Raw genomic sequence first — 23,185 nt, 5'->3', positions numbered from 1 at the left:
TACCACTGCAACCTTCCTGCGAGATAAAGAAAGATGCAGCAAATCCAACTTGTGTCGCCCATTAATCCCCAAACCACTTATTTTTGTTGGCATAACTTACACCAGAGGTAATTGAAATGGTGTGAAGTGGTGTAAAGTAACAAAGTAAAAAGTGATTTGTTACTTTACTATTTCTGTCGACTTTTACATTTACTTAGCTACATTTAGCCCCCAAAAAAGAAAGTTTACTTTCACTCCAATACAGGTACTCCTCACTTAACGAGCGAGTTCCGTTCCTAGGACCAGGTCATTAAGCCAATTGGTCAATAAGCGAGGATCCGTGTTAATTCATGGTATGGGGGCGTGGCTGGTATATAAAGTGTATATCATGTATATAATATATATAGTGTATAAAGTGTGTATGTAGTGTATATAGTGTATAAAATATATAGTGTATATAGTGTATATAGTATATACTGTATAGTGTATATAGTATATATAGTGTATATAGTGTATAAAATATATAGTGTATATAGTGTATATAGTATATACTGTATAGTGTATATAGTATATATAGTGTATATAGTGTATAAAATATATAGTGTATATAGTGTATATAGTATATACTGTATAGTGTATATAGTATATATAGTGTATATAGTGTATATAGTATATACTGTATAGTGTATGTCGTATATATAGTGTATATAGTGTATATATTGTGTATACAGTGAAACTTGTCAGTAAACTTGTTGCTTATGATATTAGTGAAATTCAGTTAGGTTAGGTTGTGAGGTTCATGTTATTAAATCAAGGGTCATATCTAGCCAGTGAGCTAAGTGTAAACAAACACTCTCCAGCCCCTGTTCAGAGCGGCCAGGTCTGCGGTTTTCCCGCGGAGTTGGGATACTTTTGAAGCGTTGAAGCGGGTTGGGGGGGGGGTGGCTGGATTGGTCATGGAGACCTGCGAGACCCGCGTTGAGTTTTGTTTTTGTTGCATTGCTACTGAACAAGCACAGGCATGTCCCAGAGAGCCACAACCAGAGCAGCGTGTTGGAGAGCGACGACCACACAGCAACGGCCTCCTCCGGCGGTGAAGTCTCTTATGTCGGAGTGAAAAATGCGTTTTACCGAATGAAGTGCCTCACTGCAAAAAAGTCTGGCTTTTTCTTTTTCCACTGCATTTACTTTAACTTTTGACACTTAAGTACATTTAATACAACAAAATTACTTTGGATGCTTAAGAACCTTTAATGCCAACTCCTTTAAGAAAGAAACCAAGAAATGTTTTACTGAAGTAGCATTCTAACGAGTGACTTTCACTTTTATCAGAGATGATTTTTAGTAAGGTATCTCTACTTTCTCTACTTTGTCAGCCACTGTCCGGCCAATCACAACAGACCCTGGAAGTCTACCTTCCCGCCAAGGGTATTTGATATCTGATGTGTCAAATCCAGGCTGGAATATTTGCAAGGTCGTCGAGCGGCAAGGTCGTCAGGACCTGCGCCGGGTATCACTTTGGTGGAGAGAGGTCTATCTCTAAAGACCAGAATTTGCAGTACTCAGAACTCAAGGCGGCACAAAATGTAAACAAACGGAACCGTGGTTTGTTACCACGTTCAGTGCAACACTGGGTGTTCACAAACACCCAAGGACGAAGCTCTACATTTAAAAATAGGTCTTTGAGAAACTTGTGTACCGTATTTCCATTTTGCGCAACAACCCTCTGCATTCACATGGGACGACGGCGAGATTTAAGTAGGACGCGGCATAATTAATTTAGTCAATAATTGGGGAGGTTTCATGGATGAATTCATTAATGCATACCCACACGCATATTTATACCAACAGTCAACGCCTGTAGGCATCTCAAGAGGCTCCTTGATACTGCTATACTTGGGTTGCCTTTACCACACACGCACATGCACACACACACACACACACACACAGACACACACACACACACAAAAGCCAAGTATGGCGGTACTAGCACACTTGGCTTGAGCTCATCTAGGTTGTTGGAATATTCATTGCCATATGGCCACTGCCGGGCGTATACTGTAGCCACAGAGAATTATTTTGATTCTGCGTGGTAAATTATGGATCTTCCCCCTACGCCGTGGTTCTACCACAAGAGGAGGAGGAAGAGAGAGAGAGCGAGAGAGGGAGGCAAAAGGAGAACAAATGGAAGTCAGTGCGAACACGTTTCGCTTCAGTTTTAATGGACGTGCACTAATGCACTAGAGTGCACTATTCAACTGCTTATCCACGTACGAGCCTGCACATGTACGACCATGTTACTGAACCTATTGGACTGTACGTGCATGAAACAGACATGCGGCGAGTGCACTGTACGGTACTGCTGTTGTCTTCCTCATTGAATAGGGTGCAACGCAGGCGCTGCTTTATTTGAAGGGCACTACTTCATAGTTAATGTGGTTGAGACACGCAGGGGAACCTACTTTGCGGCGGCGGCAGGACTTGCCTCTGCGGCCGCACACACGTGCACATGCAAACACGCTCTAAACGCTCGGTTAAAAGTAGAAAAAAATAATAATTGTAATTGTTTTTATAAAAACATTTTTAGGAATAATATATAAAAGGTAGTTGGTAGTTAAGGATGTTTAAAAAAAATAGCAAAGAAAATGAAAAAAATTAAATAATGTGTCACACCCTCCATCTTTTTTGTATATCAGACAAATAAAAAGTATGGAAATAATCAGTACAATTAGCATATAAAATATTGTATTTCCAATTAGGTATGAAGCTTGATTTTTGCTATGCATGATTAACTTCACCAAGGTATTACAGTTTACGTGAATTGTTCATTTTATATTGAGGGACAAACTGTTTCAAGTGAACAACTAACTTCTATCATCAATTTGGCCACTTACAATTGTAATATCGTTAGTTTTTTTTTAACAAACACACAAAAGGTGTTATTGGGGTTGAAAAAAAAAAAGGCTCAAAAATGGCACAAAATTCTTGTGCACACTCAAAAACAGTGTTACCAAGACAGGTAGCATGTATTTGTTATTGTGCCCACGCCTACTCTGCTGGGTCTATCAAAAAACAACAACAGCAGCAACAAAAACCCATTTTGCTCAGAAGCCTCTGTAGGTGGTCTGTACCAACTATCGGTACAGACCACCTACAGAGTGACGACGGGGTCGGCGGTGTCAGAGATGTTGAGCTTGAAAATTCCAGTGTGGTAGAATTACAACCATAACTGTTGAATTGATTCCATCGAAAATGGGAAATCAGAAATGACTACGTGGAGACCTGCAGTAAATACACACCTCAAATAAAACCAATGCTGACGGTGTGTGTCGCCGTGTTATTGTGACGGTAGGGCTGCTATCTTGATCCGCCTCGACCCTTCCAACTTGGAAACGGGTGTTCCTTCGCGGTTTTCCCAAGTAGGAGCTCGGAGCTGCGACTTCAATGGACCGTAACATAGGTGATGTGCCGCTGCACCCGGCATGAGCCGTTATAGGGGGAAAAAATATATATATATAGCTTGGTTTCATGCCAAAATGGTTCAGAAGTCATGAAAGCAAACATAAGTACACATTTGGCTCATCTGTGGCGCTCGAGGGTTTTTTTTTATGTCAATATTGTGATTGTGGGATTAATTATGCAAATACTGTCCAACAATAAGCAGTATTTGGCACACACCAAAATTGGGGCTTGTAAAGCATTTTTCTTTTTTATGAATTCTGTGCAATATTTGTCGGATTGTTGTTTTGATGTACTTATTTATAGAGCTTTTCTTTTTTTGTTATAGCTGGTACATTGTCAAGTTACATTTACATTTACATTTAGTCATTGATCAGACGCTTTTATCCAAAGCGACTTACAATTGTTCAAACACCGACGGACGCAGCCATCAGGAGCAATGAGGGGTTAATTGTCTTGCTCAAGGACACTACAGCCTGCTAGCAGGAGGAGCCTGGGATCGAACCAGCGACCTTTAGATCACTAGACCACCAGCTCTACCGCCTGAGCCACCATCCCCCCTAGTTCTTCTTTACCTGTCCAGATAATGATTGAATCAAAAGAAAATACTCAAAATAACATCTATAGTTGTGCTTCGTAATGTAGTCCTAAAGTTTAGACTTTTTTTCTCTAGTCTCTGAGTCTTGAGACTTTATAGCAAAGGAAATTACAAGCGACGCATAAAAGCATATATCTTCGGTCAGAAGGGAATTTGTAGTGGTTAGAAAAGTTTGGCTCTAATTTAATTTGCTTTAATTGGTACAAGTCAGAACAGTCATTTTGGCTCTTGAGTCGTGAATGGAATCTTCACAAAAGAATGATTTAACCCCAACCCTAACCCATTAATTTAGGAAGAATTCAAAGAGTAAATCAGTCACATTCAGTATGAATCATGCCAAACCCCCTGCGTTCCAAGACTGGTATCTACACAGAAGCTTGGTCAAGCTTTATTAATTTTTAATGCACAATGGCACTGAAGACACATTTGTTGCTGTTCTAGAAAGAAATCAAATCCTCCGTCGCTTGTTTTAATGTTCTCTCCTTTTCTACAGCGTGGAGGGCCTTCAAGTGACAGGGATTGGTGGTGTACAAATCTGTGTACTGTATCTGTTCTAGTGTTAATGGTTTTACTTCACTCAATATTTTTTTGGTCTAAAATATATATATATATATATATATATATATTTTTTTTTTATGTTCCCCAAAATAAGTTTGACATTTAAAAAAAAGACATTGGCCCTGTAGTACCTCTGCAGACCCCCTACGGGTCAGGAACCCCCGTTTGAAGACCACTGCTCTTGACAATCCAGCAAATGCAGTCCACTCAAGCTCCTTGAGTCAAATCTGCCTTTAATTATTAAGCCATTACAGTATTGCATCGATCAAGGGAATCATTGCTTTTAATAAATTCAACAATGATAAAAGAAAACTAAAAAGTTGAACATTAAAGAAAAAAACAAAAAAAAAAAAAAAACAAGAAAACATTTCTCATAATCTCGTACTTTAGGCCTCAGCCGTCAATAACATTGTTGGGCCGACTGAGCTTTAACCTATTCTCCTGGAAGTTGGAGAGAGTGAGGAAAATAACAAAACAAAAAAAAAAAACACCCACCCTTTAGTGTAAAAATATTTAAGTATTTCTGCATAGAACTGTAGTGTTGCATGTTGATTCGTCTCGGTCTTGATCCAGGGTGAAGCTACTCCTAGATCCCAATCCCTCCCTCAAATGATTCGCGAGAATTTCTATTTGGAACGGCAAAAAAAAAAAAATTAAATAAAAACGGGCTGTCAAACTGAAGAGATAAGAGTCAGGAATCTTTGGCTTGTTTCCGCCCCCTGCGGACCGTGGGCTCCAGGCGCGTGCACCGTATGTACAAACAGGGCGTTTCCCAACTTCACATGGATGAGTCGAAGATTTTATTGTCGCTGAACACGGGTGGAATCAGGTGCGAGGGGGCGGGTCAACTGTGACAGACGAATGAAGAAGAAGAAGAAGAAGAGACGGACTTCCGGGCTTCCGGGCTTCCGGGCCCCGCTGCGCGACGAGCTAACAGCCCTCCTCGCCGTCGTCCCCCGGCTTCGCCCTCTGCGACAGGAGGAAGGACTCCCACACGGCGAGGCACTGCGAACGAGATAGAGGGCCACCGTGAGCTCTGGCTTCAACGCTTCAAAAACTTGCGACTGTCCGAGACCACGTTATCATCAGGTGCCTCTGGGATAATGCCTGGGAGCGAATCAAAACTGATTACACAGTAGCATATGGGCAAAAGCAAAAATCACAATATTTTTGACCAACACCTCAATTTTGATTATTTTAAGATATTTGGGGGGTATGATTGGTGGTTTCATAAGCTATTTACACACAAGAAAGACAAAAAGTCATCTAATCTGATGACTTTTTACTGCAAGTAATGCTAACTTAACTTGCAATAACCACCATCCCATTTGATATATAGTCTCATATCCCGATAGATATTATTGATATATTGATATACTGTATATCCGGCCCTCGTTATACCATCTGGGAGTGAACCGGACCAAGGAAGGCTGAGGTACCAGCCTCTCCTTAAAATCGATATTCTAGTGGAATTTACACAGAATGCAACAGCAAACTTCTTTGGATTAAAAAAAAAACATGACATTAAAATAACTTTGTTGTCAAACTATTGACACAATATCAAATTATTACTAAAACAGCCATAAAACAACCAAAACCAGTATATTTAATTTTCTATAACCCGGCTCAGATGGAAAACAACAAAATGTTACCATAATTATGCAGACAACACAAACATTTACATAATCATTTCACCAGGAGACTACGGTCCAATACAATCACTGAGCAAGTGCATTGAACAAATCAACGGTTGCATGTGCCAGAACTTTCTCCAATTAAACAAAAACAAAACCGAAGTAATTGTTTTTGGAGCCGGGGAAGAACCTCTAAAAGTCAGCGCTCTGCTTCAATCGGTGATGTTAAAAAGCACAAACCAAGCCAGAAATGTGAGTGGAGTCATAGAGTCTGACCTCAATTTCAGCAGCCACATTAAAACAATTGAAAAAGTCAGCCAACTATCACCTTAAGAACTTATCAAGGATTAATGGACTTATGTCCGAGCACAATTTGTAAAAACTTGGCCATGCATTCATCTTCATAGACTAAACGACTGTAACGGTGTCTTTACAGCTCTCCCTATTAAACAGATCAGACAGCTGCAGTTGATTCAGGACGCTGCTGCTCGAGTCCTCACTAAGACCAAGAAAGTAAATCATATCGCTCCAGTTCTCAGATCTTTACACTGGCTTCCTGTCCGTCAAAGAACTGATCTCAAAAAAGTACTGTTGGTGTATAAAGCACAGAATGTTTTAGGGCCAAAATACATTTCTGGTCTTCTGATACGTTCTGAACCCTCCAGAGCTCCCAGGTCGCCTGGCGACAGGTCTGGCTTCCGTCCTCAGAGTCAAAACTAAAGATGGAGAAGCAGCGTTGTTCTATGCACCACATATCTGGAGCGAGCTGTGAGAAAACTGCAGGTCTGCTGCGACTCTCAGTTCTTATAAATCAAGGCTGAAGACTTTTCTGTTTGCCTCTGCCTTCTACTAAACCTAATTTAGTTTTTATTTATTTCTTGCACTGCACTATAACTTTTATGACTTGATTTTATGCATTCTATGTATTCTGTTTTTTAACTTTAGGCATTCTATGTATTCAATTCTATCAAGTTTATATCAAGTGAGCTTTTATTTGAACTCTTTAATAATGTCCTTTAATAATGTGGTTCTTTTGCACTTTGTCTTCATGCCTTTGATGTTTTATGTAAAGCCCTCGAATCGCCTCCTTGTTGAAATGCACTATATAAATAAACTTGCCTAACCTTATAAAGACTGTGGTGTGGGGAACAATTGTTTGAAGTGTTCACCAAGTCTGGGATAACGGCGATATCGGATTCGATGTCGTTCTCGGCGTCGGAGAACGGACTATCACCGCGGAAAATGAACTCCAGTACGTGCTGCTTACACTGACTTGGATCTATCGCACTGGTCAGATTTTGGTCCGCGATATGATTTAGATCTTCCTCCACCCGCTTCTCCTAACCCATAACAACCTGGAGGCGAAAGTTTTCACAACCAAGTGAAACCGGATCCTCGTCTTGTTAACGGAAGTGATGTCAGCGTGACTTCTTCGATGGTAGACGTTGGTACACGCCCCCTCCACAACGATGTCTCCGTGTGTGTGTAAAAGCAGAACCATTTAAAGGTTGAGCTCTATCACATCACATGGAATGTGGAGGAATGATCTTCACCTGGACGGTCACTTTAAAGGAAACCATCGATCTGCGCTGTTCAGCGTCTCGGTAAGTGAACTGCGTTTCCCCATGGAATCTAACGGGAATATTTAACTCCACGGTTTAACATTTTTCTACCATTTATAAATCAACCTCGGTTTTGAAAATCAATGAGATTAAAAAACCCCCACAAAGGAACACGAATCTCGAAGAATCACATTTTCCTTCTAGAAAAGTCCCCCCCCCCCCAACCTATTTGCCGCGTGTGGCGATTTAGAAACGTGTGACAATACGGGTTTTGCTGCGGTGGGTCACATATAGTTAGCCCATCTCGTAACGTTGCCACCGCCGTCATGCGTTGCTTTTTGACCACCTCACCCCATGATTTATAGCACTCCCACCTCTTCTTGATCTGTCAGTTCTCCTCTACTCTTCTTGGTGTGATGCCTCTTACACCCATGGCCATCTCATCAATGGAGTTGCATTCTCACACTGACAGATGCACAAAGTGTGTGTGTGTGTGTGTGTGTGTGTGTGTGTGTGTGTGTGTGTGTGTGTGTGTGTGTGTGTGTGTCAGAGACAGATGTGTGTTTGTGTGTGTGTGTGTGTGTGAGAGACAGATGTGTGTGTGTGTGTGTGTGTGTGTGTGTGTGTGTGTGTGTGTGTGTGTGCCTGCCTAAGACTAGACTTAAACTGAGTTGCTCATTTGCGCCGTAGAGCTAATGATTCCAGAAACCTGTATGTGTATGTGTGTGTGTGTGTGTGTGTGTGTGTGTGTGTGTGTGTGTGTGTGTGGGTGTGTGTGTGTGTGTGTGTGTGTGTGTGTGTGTGTTGGAGCATGCTCTAATGGTCACAAACTTCCCTTCCAACGTGTGAACTCTGGTGCTGGTCTGTCAGCATCCATACATCAATAATGAAAGATGAAAATAAAAATTCTCCTTGGAGATAGCTTCCTGCAGGAAGGAGGCTGAAAGTCAATGAGCTCACAGTGCGTTTTCCGTTTAACTGGCAATTTCCGTCGGCGGAACTCCTTGACCGTGCGCCTCGTTGACCCGCCATCCTCATCTGTTTGCTGTTTGGCAGGCACAATGATGGATGTGGCAACCGGGGGCCCTGTCCAAATCCATTTCCTCTCAACGAATGCCGAGACAACTTGCCGCCCTCTATGTTTCATTTCTGCGTATGCACCTCAACCCCATCCAAACATAGCGGTCAAAATTTCTGCTGACTTCTATACCTTTCTTACGGTCTACGGTCACATCAAGAATTAGCAGTGTAAAATCCCTTCATCTATCTCTGCCAGTCGGCGGTACCAGTGCTAAAGCTATACAGTTGTTTAGTATGCTAGCTAGGTTAACGACAGATAGTAAAACAAACAAAAGGAAATAATTAGGGCCGACCTATATTTGAATTCCAAAGAACTATCGTATCGGTTGAAATTTCACCGATAAAGGCACTATCAATGGTCACTTTGGAGTCTGTTGCATAGGCGAACGACAAATCGCCACAGTCACTTTATTACATTATATCGGAAAAGTTTTTCCCAGTGGTTCTCTATTCCTACATTTTAGCTTCCTCAGTAATTGGCATTTCTAAAATATTAATGGTGGGGATTAGACGTGAGTCGAAGTCAACTGCAAGGGGATAAGAACGGGCGGCAGGGAATTCACCGGGCATACGTTCAAAGTGGCTGGTTAGAGTTTGATCCCACCATTACTTAAGAGTGTGCTTGTACTTTGACAAATCATTTAACTCCCTCATGCATACTGCGTGTTAACATGTGGAATTACAAACTACTGCGGCCTCTGAAGGGCTTAAGCGGTAACCATTGTGTCTTGAGTGTTGAACCCATTGACAAAGTGCTTTAAACCACGTCCAGTGGCCGGTAGATTATGGCTTCAGGAAACCTCAAACTAAACCCAAGTCAATGAAAACACCATCTACTGGCTGAAATCAGCACAAAACGTCAAGGGAAGACACTGACGTAGCTTAGTGCTTTTATTGGCCCTCTATGTCACAAAGAAGCTGAACAGAACAACACGGCAGGTGGTGTCACCCTTGTTATGTATGGATTTCATCGATTGATCGGTAGACCTTAGCAGTAACCAACTGTCCGACCAATCAGAGCAGGAGTTACTTCACCTAAAGCCTACATCCACAGAAAACAAGTACTTGGAATTGTTTTAAGTGCCAATAAATAGCAGAATTTGCAACCTAGAGAATTGACATCAACAGCAAAAAACGTAGCCATGCTGAGGGAGATGGTTTATATTTTCTGGGTCGTGACTACGGCTCATCTGTCAACAAAGTCAATACCAATGATTCCAAGAATGACGCAAATGTGAAAATATTCAAGATTGTTACCTTCAGATATTATGTGTTGGGAATGCAGTAATGATAAGAGTACTTTGGCAAACTAGGATTTCATAGGCTGTCAAAAACCTTGAATCTGTTGTTCCATGCTCGACCACAGTCTAGCTCCTACATCTCAGTTGACATCTAATTTTTACAGCTAGCTAGATCTAAAAGTTTTCCGCACACTTAGGAAATCACAATGGGTCAAGTATTTACCTTTGACTTAACTAACATGGAGCTTTTTGTGACACATGGCACAACATAAGAAATCATAATGTTCTAGACACATGCTTTACAAAACACTCAAGTGTTGGAGTAAACATATAATTAAGAATCATGATCATCAAGGGGTCGGGCATTTTATAAAGATGTGATAATAATTCATAATTACTTATGTTTGTAATGCATGTATCAACATATTTACTCGTATGTAGATTTTTTGGTGCAATTACCCCTTTAATATGCCTGAAACTCAACGTACTGATCCCCCCCCAAAAAAAAAACTTTACACCAAGTTTAAATGGCACTACTGTTGAGAGATTAAGCCAAATTCGCATCAAGTCAGGTGACTTCAAACAAATAACCCTATTCTTTTTGCATATAAGTAAATTAGCTGCAGTTTCCATTTGGAAGCCTAGCACAAAGCCTTTCAGGTGAATGTGATTTTCAACAAAAACCTGCTTATCTGCAAAAAAAATGAACGCATGCCTTTCTTGGCCCTTTCTTGGTTATCTCAAGCTCAATGAATCGTGTTTTGGCCGGAAGGGGACTGATAAAGCAGCGGTCTTTTCAGCAAAGCCGATTTAGACATTCTAAGGAACAGCTAAATCCATTTTTTTGACAGTAGGATTTACAGAGGGTGTCGACAGAGCAGAACTCCCGGTCAAAGGCCCCCAAAGATAGTGAGCAGAGAGAATGGAAATAAAACCTGTTTACTTCAACAGCTAAAGCAACTGTAAATTGGTAGATTCATAAAAGGCTATTGGTTGCACAGTAGTACTAGTAGCCTTTTTTAGTTATTTTTTATGATCAAGAGAAGAGAATTTCTTTGCAAGAAAAGATGCAATTCTACTGCTTCTAAACAACATTGATAGTGGCTCAGAATTCTATGTGAGCACAGACAGTATAGACAAGCACTGTCTGTAACTTGTGATGAACTTGTGACTTGCAAAATGTGATGCATGAAAAGACAGGTGATTTCTTAGAACGGATGCTCCAAATCAGGCAGATTTATTTTATCCAGTGCTGCAATCGCAGAGATGTCCGCAGTCTGTGATGCAAACCACATGCCTCACATGTATCTTTTAATGTTTGTTTCCTAGCTAGTAGGCTAGTGTTTGTGAGAATCTGCTTCATCACTGGTCGCAATGGCTTTTCTAATGAGAGACAACCTATTGTTTTTATGCTTTCGCTTAGATAGGTATATTTCCCCAGCATGGTGATATATCTAGTCTTGGCTCAGGTGGTGGTTACTATCTTACACCGTCAACAGAAACACAAAGTGGTGAACTCATTGGCTGACATTTTAAAAATCAATACACAAACTGTAATGTCGTTGGCCAAAATGTAACCAACATGCTGCTTTCTGCCTTTGCCATTGTTGCCTTCTGGGAACATACAGACTGTACAAATCTTGTTTTAATCTTCACAGGTGAGAGCCTGCCAAATTTGAAATGTAGTTGTCTTGAAATGAGTATAACAGTTGGTCAGCCTGACAAGAAAACATAACTAAAAACCCATACCACCCTGGGTAAGTGGTGTGCCAGCTCAACTAAGACAGGGGAAATTAAAGCTCTGCTGAGGGCACTGAAAATTGCCGGATCTCTACAGCAGTGGTTCTCAATTGGTCCTCAGGTTGGAGATTTGGCATTAGACCCCAACATAAACATTAGAACCATTCCAATCAATTTCACAAAATGAATAGTGCAGTGATTAAAAAGTGCAACACAGCTTAAAACACAGCTAATCGAAAAGCCATTGAAACAATAACAACAAATTTCCTGAGCTTCCAAAACACTTAACTGGACAGCAATAAAATTCACACCTGTCTTAATGAGAACAATGGGAAAATAACAGGTGAATTGCTTTGTTTTGGCAAAGCGGATGTATGCACACTGTCCACTCAAAAAGCTACATGCGACCCAGTTTTGGATGGGGACCTGCATGTTGAAAACCACTGCTTTAGAGTAATTACATTTTCATATGAACCCATCATTTAAAACGTGTGCTGTGCTGTGACATTAAGACAATTAATATAAATAACTACATTTAATGGTACATTTAAACAAAGAAAAAACAAGTGCGGCAAGACGCCTGAATTTGGAGGACAGAGTGGTTGGGGAGATGCCGACATGAATTATCAATTCTGCACAGTTGGAGGCAAATCTTAACTCCTACCTAGCGAAGTGAAAATGAAAAAAACTAATATTTGTAACTTTTTTTAAAACTTAAATTTAATGTACCTGACATGCATTCCATATACAATTACTCCCCTCCCCCCCGGTTTCCTCTCAGGCTCTCATTGGCTAGTGCTGATCACTGATCTCCAAACCTGCCGTCACGTCTCAAACGACAAGATCTTGTGCCGATATAATCAAACGCGCTTGAAAATATTGGGATGTCTGAGACGGCTAAATAACTGCAACACACTGCGCCTCTGACCTGCTCAGATGTGGCTCATAACGACCTGGCTGTCTGCGGCATCCAAAGTTTCCTCCTTTTCCTTGTGGGTTTTTGTGTGTTTTGCCCCTTCCTCTTTGTCTCATGACTTATCCTTTGAATCAACATTATGAAAAATCTATTTTACACATTGTTTTCCTTTCTTCCTCCTCTAAAAAACCCTTAACATTCATATGTGGTAAATAACGTACAATGACAATTTGATATACATTACCCTTATGATAAAAAAAATAATAAATAAATGAAATGTAGAAAAGTGTCCCAGAAGCACTTTGTGTATGCTTGCCCTGTGGGGCTGGCAGAAACATCGATGTAGACTGCTTCAGCTCTTTCAAAGGACTAATACATACATTGACAATCATTTAAAGTCTAGGGAAATGGGAAAATACTGCCAGGGGCAAGGACAGGAACTATCAAACACCACAAAACCAATGTGAGTTACATCGTGGTACGCCATGAGCATCCATTTAAAAAAAATAAAATAATAAATGTCTGCCATTATTCCTTTTTTATTATCCTCTGAGCAATGCCAATTAAGGTCTTGCTCTGATAGCTGATAAATGACAGATATGGTCAATGCATATTCATGGAGAATATAAAATATCCTCACTGGACATTTACACAATCGAGTACAAATTCTTGTTCGAGCTTTAGAAATTTAAATTAAAGATGTGAAAGAATTTTAATTTCACATCCCGGGCTGGCATGGCCCTGTAAATAAATAAAATAAAAATCATTAAACCCACATTTTATTTTTATAAAAATGAAAAAGTGTGCCTATTAAAACTGGCTTGATAGAGTTACCAAGACACGTGAAGCACACAAAGCAGTCGTTGTGGAGTGAGGAGTGGATGTGACGTGCAACCCAGAGCGAGGGAATTATCTGGTAAGAATGTTTTGATTTCATTTTTATCAGTCTATTTTCAGCAACCTAATAGCAAGTAATACATCCAAGATCTTTGTAGATCTTGCCCATGACCTCAGGTTGGTACCAGTTATCAAAGGACCGTGCAAAATTTTTATCCAACCATGTGTAAGACGCTGAAATTCCTCATACATGGGCAATTGTAAGATTGGAAAGGCTTCGGCCAAACCAGAAGCGAAACTAAAGATCCTGTGTGTGCACGGCGCTAAGTTGCAAAGCAGCAGGCACCCAAGTGTTGAAATTACACATGCACTCTGCTGCAACAATACAATTTAAATAGATAACTGGCTAAGGGTTTAAATATAGACAATGATTGATGCTGCCGTGTGAACGTAAGAATTCAACAGTGCTTATAAATACAGCCAGAGCCTACAGGCATGGCTACACTGAGATCAGTTTGGATTTTGTCCTTGCCTTAAGTGTTTCGGGAGGGGGGGGGGATTTGACGGATCCTGTCTACCGCCATTCAAGGTTGTATACCGCATCTACATTTTGACACAGCCTACCTCTTTATTCTGATCTTTAATTGGTTGGTAGCTATAACCAATTAAAAGTTTAGGTTTATGACAAAAAAAAAAATTAAATGGTAATAAAGCATCCACTGTATTAGGTTCACCCGCTCCATCAAACAGGGAATTTGTGGCTGGTATTCCATACATAAAGCGTGACAAAGTGGTTTACCAATTTCAGCAAATAATGCGATTGGTCACGCAAGATGGCAGTATCATGGTTTGAGAAACTAGCTGGTTTACAAAGAATGGTGGAGTAAGCTATAAAAATACAATGAAGATTGGTTCTGTGAGCAAAAAAACATCTTTAATTCAAATAGAGAATAGTTAATATAACGGCCACAAATACTCAAATAAGAAAAGTATAAAACAGTGGTGCATGGAGGCCAATCGACACACATTGTCTTCAAAATTCACGACACTCTTATTACGCTGAACTGTGTACCATATTACCATAGTGAACAAATGGCATCTTATAGTCATTTCTCATCCTTATTAAAAAAAAAAAAAAAAAAGGTTCCTGAAAACAAAACCATCGCCGGAACGAACCCCATCTTAGAAAAAGAAACACAGGCGAGCAAATAGGCAAGGACCTGACCTTTCCATCTCATGTTCCACCCGTTACTGTTGCCATGTGGTTACCATGGCAATGTGTTTTTTTTCCGCTTCATGCATCATATTATTCAGAGCAGAGAAGAGTTACGCCTGCACACTGCTCAAAGTAGGGTGTGAGGGGCAAGGCAGACTGTGGCGCTGCGACGAGTCTTTAAAGTTCAAGAACCCGGGTTTGCAATCAGTGCTTGGTCCAAGACTTTTACACTGAATTGTCGTCATAATGCCGACAGACCAGTAGTTACTAGTGCAGATGGGGGTATCTTTTCTACAAGTCTTGTGCAACAAGTTGTTAAACTGCACAAATTAAAATCTAGCTGGAGAAGCTGCTAATTACCCAGAACATGTATATCTCTTATGAGCAATGGGTTTCTATCGAGTGTATGTGGAACAGAGCAGTACAAAACCTGGGCACATACGTACAGAGCGCTAATAAGAGCTAAAATATCAGCATTTCCTTCTGCTGCTATGCCTATGCAATGATATTTGATCACAATCTTTAGATCTGCCACAGCTTGTGGTATTTGTAAAATCCTGAGCACTGCAGTGGCGCGGGATTAAAAAAGGATGGTGGTTATCCAATAGCACATAGAATATTTTAAAGGAAAATAGTAACATAAGTGTATCAGAGCTTTAGCTGTACTGTATATGCAGGAAGATATCCATAGCCTCAAGGTAAAAACAGTGAATCTGTGAAACTGTCTTTTGGTCTGTGTAAAGGGAAGATATCATTACTCCACATACAAACAGTCGGTCACAATCTTGGACAAAGTAAACAGTGCCTGAAGACATACTTGTGCAGCTCTTGATAATGCCATGTTTTCTTCTATCGTCTTAACAGCACAATAAGCTTTTGGCCATCTAAGATTTAGAAGTCAGATTAGACAATCAGCTCTTGACGTGTCTTGGTCACCAGACATACTTACTACTACGTACTTTGGACGATTTCCAGTCATGATTTCCAGTCCTGCCTTCAGGGTACTGAGAAGTGGGGAACAGTCAATGCCTTTATATGTACTCAATACTCAGATTAAGCTCAATAGCCGGTTAAGGTAACAATGTGACTAAGGTGTTTACATGCCTCTAGAATAATGCAATTACTGAAAAACTGAAAAATGGAATAATTGAGGATAAGTGGCAATGTTCAGAAAATTGCCTTGACCAGATTGTGATCGGCTTATCCAAGTGCACGTAAACGCACTGAGTGATCATGAAAATGTTAATTTTGACCCTTGTCACACAAGTAAACAAAACAAAAGAATTTGACATGCGAGACCAACTGTGTCAAATGGCAAAGAAGAAAGGTTTCAAAACGCTGTGTTAAAACTTTCGGGGACACTGTAGGGTGTGGTTTCCCACAGGGTGGTCCCTTACCACAGTACATGGGGTTAAACCAACGTGGCTCAAAATCGCAGTGGTTTTGTGTCCGTTGGTTTTTCCACCACCTTTTTCTTTCCTTCCCGCCATCGTTCCTTGCCATTCTAGCTCACTGACTGGCTCCCCTTCCCTCCATACACTTCCCTTTTCTTTATTATTCTCTCCGTCTATTCTCCATCCCACGGATTCTCCGTCACCCTCGTCCCCTCTCTCCCCCAGCTCTGTCTCGCTCCTCCGCATTCGCCCCGGCCGAGTCGTCTGTAGCTTGGAGATCGCTCAGCTGACAGCGGTGCACAACACCGAGTGGGAGGGGAACGCCAGCAGCAGGTGCGTGGAGGGCCTGGTTGCCAGTTTGCGTTTGAGTGTGCATTTATGTGCTTGAGTGGGCGAGTGAGGGGGGAAAACTTGCCCATGCAGCAACCCCTCCCCGCCTCGCGAAATTGCCTACACCTCTCGTTCTCTTTTATCCCCGCCCTCCATTTCTTTCCCTTCTAATGCACTTCCATCCAGTAGTTCTTTCTTTGGTGCCCGTCTCTATTCAAGGCCTATTGGAAAAGGTTTCCGCATAGTCTGCACAAACTAAACTAAACTAAAATATAGTGGACGTTACAAAAAGTAATTTAACATGGGAATCTGCTGTAAAAGGTACCAAGTATCACACCAAGTACGGCTTGGCCTGCAAGAAATGGAGATAAGCATACTGAGGAGGTGGTGTGTGCTAAATCAATGTCACAGCAGGAAATAGCCCAAGCACTTTGTAAGGACAATGCGATGGTTGTTTGAAGTTGGTGCAAAATGACAGAAAACTTCAGTAAAACAGGGTTGGTGCAATTTGAGTACACTCAGTTTGGAATTTTGGATTTCTTAATGCCCTGTAAGTACTTTTGCCCTCACAGCGTCAATAATTTTTTAAATACGTATTTCTGCACAGCTGATGATCAACGAACAATGGCAGGGGCATCAAATTCCTGCATGAAGCCGTTTCTCCATGCGCTCCAGACGTCCTTCGAACAGCTTCCTCCCATCCCATCACCTTCGAGGTCAAGTATCCCCATCTGTCTGTACAATCCATCAGTCTATTCTTTCCTCTCATCCCTGAGAAACTCATCGCGACACTGCCTGGCCATTCTACAACATGCCTCACCCTTCACTCCTGTACAATGCACTCCTTTATACTTAAGTCTATTCCCTCATCTCCTCTCCTCCCCCAACCCGGTTCCATCGCAGAGGTGACCACCCCTCCCAGGTATGAGCTGCTTATTATATTCTTATAGGTCGCCTGCCTTGATGAGACTTGGATAAATCATTCACAGGCCTGGTGGCTGCACTAGCCGCCACGTTCACACCTGAATAACAATATCGCTGCCTCGGAAAGACTGGCCAACCCCACTTTTCCCTTTATTTCCCTTCAACTCCCATGGAATGCCACTGCTCTCCTCACCCTGCATTACGAGACTTATAAATTGTGGAATTTATGGTAGCAGGTCATTACAATTAGTGACATATTGATTGTCATATTGATTTTAAACAGTTTTCTTTTTTTAAGCATTATATACTAGAACCTCCTCATTTGCGCAAAACCCCAGCGGGACTGAAACTTCCAGCTGACCGAAACGTGAATGAATATGCGTGAAACACTTTTCCTGAGTGACGCCGAAGTAGTTTATTTAAACTGCGAGCAAAAGTCACATGACTAAATATATTACACCCTTTCGAAAAGGAGATTTTCAAGGATAAAACAGCCCCATTGGACGGCATTTAAGAACAGTGAGAAGCTGCAGCAGAGAGGTAAGTTTCTCCACAGTAAAGTGTAAAGCACTGAGTTACCTTAGTTTATCTTAAGGTATTTCACGCAAGATAAACATTTAAGATATTTTAAGTAAGTGAGCCGTAACATGTTCCGTCACTCCTTTTTCCATTTAAAAAGTTGAATCTTCCATTCTGGTACTTAATATCACAGCATGCAGGCGGGTGGAAGCTCAGCTTGATGTACCTTTTTAATTATTTATTCCCCCCCCCCCTTTCAAAGGCGTCCAGGAGAAAAACTCTGTTTACCATCCACTCTCTTGAATATGTCCCCATTTCGGTTCTTGCGCACATCCAATTATCTTACAATATTTATCTATATGAGCGTGTTTTTCGGCGGTCGCTATGGTGTCCGTTGTCTATCTCCCGAAACAACTATTTCCGTGTCAAATATATGCAGCGGAATCCCTGGGTTTTGTGGCACATTCGCATTTTGGATACGCCCATCATCCGGGTTAAGGTGCTTACATTCCGCAATAAAATCGAATGATTGAGGAGAAATCCAGGTCTGTTAATCAGTTGCTATATTCGGAATATTGCTTTAACCAGATTGTGATCGGGTTTTTGAAGTACAATTTTCATTTTGACCATTGCCACACAAGGCAAACAAAACAAAACAAAATAACTTTACATGCGAGACCAACTGTGTTAGCTAAGTTATCTAAGGACTCTTAGATAAGAAACTTCTAATTACTTTTTCAGCACAATTTACCCATTAACAAAGAAAAAGTAACTGACCCCATCGCTTCCTGTATCCAATCTGCAGACAAGTACACAAATTTCTGATGAATCCCGACCAAGGTTTTAGCACTAAAATTCCTTTAAATTACCCGCAAAAAAACAAAGGCACCGTTGATTACGTAGTATCAGAACTTGTATCAGGACATGCGTATTAATACTCCTGTCTGTGCCCCTGACCAAGGCTCTGGCAAAAGAGCTGGAGTTAGTCTCCGGGCACTGCCCTGCGGCTGCCCACTGCTCCAAGCTATAGGATGGGTTAAATGCAGAGGACTCATTTCGTTGTATCCTACTCGTACAATGACAATGGAGAGATTCTTATCCGGGTTCAGCTCACCTTCTCATAATATTCCACGTTCTTCTCAGCCGTGGAGACGAAAGCCGATTTGAGGTCAGTCCTCATGCTGCTCTGCCAGCGTGACCAGTCTCCTCTAAGGGCATTGTTTGCCCACTCTAGACGGTCCTCCAGACGGTCTGCCTCCTCCCTATGCTGAAAAGAAATATATATAATAACAAATAAATCAACAAATGAGGAACGACATATATATATTAAACCCCCCTCCAAAAAATAAAAAATAAAAAAAAAACCTACCACAAAGGACAGACATGGAAATGGGCTTGGTCTCTTTTCCAGGCACCCAAAAAAATCCCTGTCCTTGGTAGTTTTTTCATACATATTCGCCAAATGATTTGTCATTCAGGAGATGCCATCAAATTGGATTCTGGCAGTCAGCCTAGGCAGTACACGCAAAAGTTATATTATTTTCTGATAACCTTCAAGAACTTTCACAATTTCTTGAAGCAACACACTTTCTGGCGTTTGGAATAAGCGTGTTTGGGGAACTCAAATTCTTTAGTGAGATAAGGCCTGCAAAGTAGTCGCTGGTTGGGCGAAGGGCTCCTCCTGCGAAGTCCGGGGTACCATTTCTTAACACTGCAACACAAACTTTTGCGATGCCGATATGAGCATGGAGGACCAGGGCATCAAGGTGGGCATTGAGCCAGTGTGGCTAAAGCAGACAGATGAAGAATCTCATGTGACTTCAGACCTCTTAACCCTTATTCCCATCATGGCATGGGAGTTAGGAGGTTCCGGCATCTAGGGTTAAAACCAAGGGTGACAGACGCCGTGTCTGAAACGGCATATCAACAGTACTTCCCATTAGTGGTTAGTAAGTCTGAAACCCAAGCATGCTCAAATAAAACGGTATGCATGAAAAGTACCAGGACCACTATTCTCTGTGAGATATTGTACTATACAAACACTGCACTGTCATTTCGGACGCAGGGAGAGCCTTTTCCCCCCGGTCTCCGGACCGACCTGCCTTTTAAATATCTTCTTTTACCGGAAGGCATATCCAGACATTTTAGCAGTTTTATTTTGACATTTCATATTTTCTCCACTCATCTGACAACATAAAGGCTGCATTGACTCGGCGTACTGCTTTGGATTTCCCGATTACGTTTGCATTTATTTGATGTTGTTCGCGAAGCACTTTGTCATATGACAGAAGAGGATGCGCTGTTTATTTTAGCCATGGAGAAACCCCTTCTTTCGTTGGCCTCCGTGATAAGATCCTAGGGATTTTGAGGAACGGCCGGCTATGATGAACTTGACGTGGACCAGGGCATGTTGAAACCATGCCAAACCAGTCACAGGCAAAAAGCGATTCGAAGTGTGACTTAGAAGGCGCTACAAGGTAACAGGTAACCAGAATGTGGGTGGACATTATTTTTTGTGAAAATAGTCCCACTTCACTGTTCTGTGGCCGTGTCACATTGGTTGAGACGGCGAATCCAGTATTTCTGTCCAGTGCCATAGAAAGTGTCATCACGCTGCCAAAATGTTCTACCGTGAAAGCCGCCTTCACGCTGGATCCGACAAAACTCATGTCAAAAACGGACTGAAAGTTGTTCATTTCTTATGGAACGTGGAAAACACGATGCAAACAGACATTTGATTTGTGTCAGACCGAAGGGCCCGATGCATTTTCACTTTTCAATTTGTGCGATACGTCTGCGTTCCGACACTCCAGCCGGAAGCCGCTGTTGCTAAGCAACCAGCAAGCTTGAGTTATGGGAACCTAGATTAAAGACTAAGTGTGTTTAAAATGTCATCATTAATGTTAACACTGGTCACTACTATACTCGCCATCAATAAATAGAATAAATTTCGTGCACGTAATGTATTCATTTTTGCGATCTTTGTGAACACTAAATCAATTTTTCCACCCCTGTTTTCAGCCCTTTTTCATTCCTTGAAAGGGGTGTGGTCTAGCACACCAATCTACATGCCATCGTGCGGCTGTCCTGGAGCATTTCCTCCAACATATCTTAAATTAGTGATGGGAAATCTACACAGTAGGGTCTATTGTTGAGTACAGCGAGAAGGCGGCTTTAAGGACCTGAAACATTGATTTTCCGCCCTGCGTTGTAAAGATCTAGAAGGGTCTTCAACTTGCATTAATGACGCTACACATTTTAATCGATATCGCGTTAATAATGCAACACACTTTTAACGCAGTTCATTATTTTGACGCACTTAGCGCATTTTCCTAGTTTGTCCCAAACGCACTCATTTTACTTTCACTTTCAATGTTTGAATGATGCAACTCTGCCTCCGGAGACCACTTTTCAAAGTCCTCTACTGTCTATGTGCATCTACATGCTCGAGTAATGTCTAATAAAACTCCCAATTTCCACAGATATTGAAATGACATTGTCTGTAACAAGCAGAGTGGCTGTTGGTTTAGACGGAATCACCTGATGCTTTTTGGACAGCGGCATGGTGTGTAGCACATCGCTGCATGCGGTTTTCAAAGTGCAGTAACTCTTTGACTACAATCCTTTTTAACCAACAATAAAATAAAACGTTTGAATATGAAAGGCTTCACGTTACAGACTTTAATTTTGTTTTCCATTTTATTGTTTTAATATGTTGTTGTTTTAACAGGTTTGTCTGTCTTAGCATCTGGCTCAGCGCAAAGGATAAGGAGGAAAATTGTTGAAAGTTGCAATTTAATACATTAAAATGCCATTAAATACATTTTGATGAAGATCATTTTGTGTTTCTGTTCTTCATAAAGAAATTATAGTATGACTGCGGTATAACTCAATGAACTGCTTTATTAATAGAAAAATCTTTGAGGGTCACATTAGAAACGAGAGTCAATTAGAAACTCGATTAATTGCGATTGATCACGAAAAACATATCAAATCTGTTTTTCGTGATCAATGCCAATATCATCCAAAGATGATCATAAATAACATTTATATTTGACTTGAAAACATGTTTTTTTAAATTTTTCAGAGTTTCCCATGAATGCAGCACCGCTTCCCGCTTGGAAAGATGTGTCCGTGTCTAAACAAGAGCGTAAACAAACATGGATGGATTTATAATGCCCAGTGGGACCTCTGCGCTTGCTTTGGTGAGTAACTGAAGTGAATGCACGTGTGGCGGTTTCGGATATTTCAATTAGCAGCTTGGGCATGGCACCCAAATGAGGCACCGAAATTGGCGTTTGCGATGCGGTCTGGTAGATACCGAACCTATAGGAACTGGTGCCATAGTGGTACCGAGTTTCGGTACCCAACCCAACAGGATCGCATCGTCATGATTTGAGTGTGCACGGAATGGAGGGTGTTCACAGACACCTGCTGCATACAGCTTACAATAAAATACGATTTTATCCAATTGAAATAGTGAATAAAATACAAAATCAATATGTGGGCGGTCAATGTTGATATTGTGGTGGGTCGCCACACATAAATCAATGTAAGACAAACACTGTACAGGGAGTCCTCACTGAAGCGCCTACCTGTAAAACCACCGTTCAGACGTACAACCTGCTCTCTGACCAGTCTGTATTGTACACTGCGTACAATACCACGGTGTCTCAGTGTCAAGCATTTCATCGTGCATCACCCTTTATATACTATATGCACTGTATATACACTATATACACTATACTGTATCTACTATATACACTATATATACACTAGCCCAACCCCTTACCATGAAATAACACAGGTCCTCACTTATCGACCAATTCAATTAGGAACTGGTCCTAGGAACGGAACTCGGTCGTTAAGTGAGGAGTACCTGTATTTTGTATTCAATGAACTATATGATTATAGGTAAGAATTTGTTATCTATATATTGAAAGCTGATAAAATATATACAAATACACCATTTGATATTTCTTTGAATTGGATGCATTTCAATTATGAAATGTCCAGTTTGTTCATCTGCTCGTCCTGATCATGTTCTTTCATGACCAGCTGATGCCTGTAGGAGACAATGACATCACTGTGTTGATTCTTGACGTCGTGTCGTCGCCACGGCAGATCTGCTGCCTCCTTCCCCTTAAGGACCAATCGAAACAAGCCTCATGGCTTTGTTGTGTTATCCCGACAGTCGT

The 23,185-nt window shown here is 41.2% G+C and overlaps 1 protein-coding gene across 1 annotated transcript in view; it reads right to left on the bottom strand.

Annotated features, from left to right (window-relative positions):
* Positions 1-4,810: 4,810 nt before the first annotated feature.
* snx7 (sorting nexin 7) overlaps positions 4,811-23,185 on the bottom strand; it is a 37,210-nt gene continuing 18,835 nt past the window's right edge. The window contains exons 8-9 of the mRNA XM_080020629.1: positions 19,102-19,254; positions 4,811-5,599 (exon numbers count right to left, since the gene is read on the bottom strand). Coding sequence (XP_079876755.1) covers positions 5,525-5,599; positions 19,102-19,254 — 228 coding nt within the window. The 3' untranslated portion in view covers positions 4,811-5,524. The remainder of the gene's footprint in view (positions 5,600-19,101; positions 19,255-23,185) is intronic.

This window comes from Zeus faber, assembly GCF_960531495.2.
Source record: "Zeus faber genome assembly, chromosome: 19".
NCBI classification, from domain to species: Eukaryota; Metazoa; Chordata; class Actinopteri; order Zeiformes; family Zeidae; genus Zeus; species Zeus faber.
The sequence above is the reverse complement of the archived record's forward strand: the minus strand, read 5'-3'. Positions and strand labels throughout refer to the sequence as shown.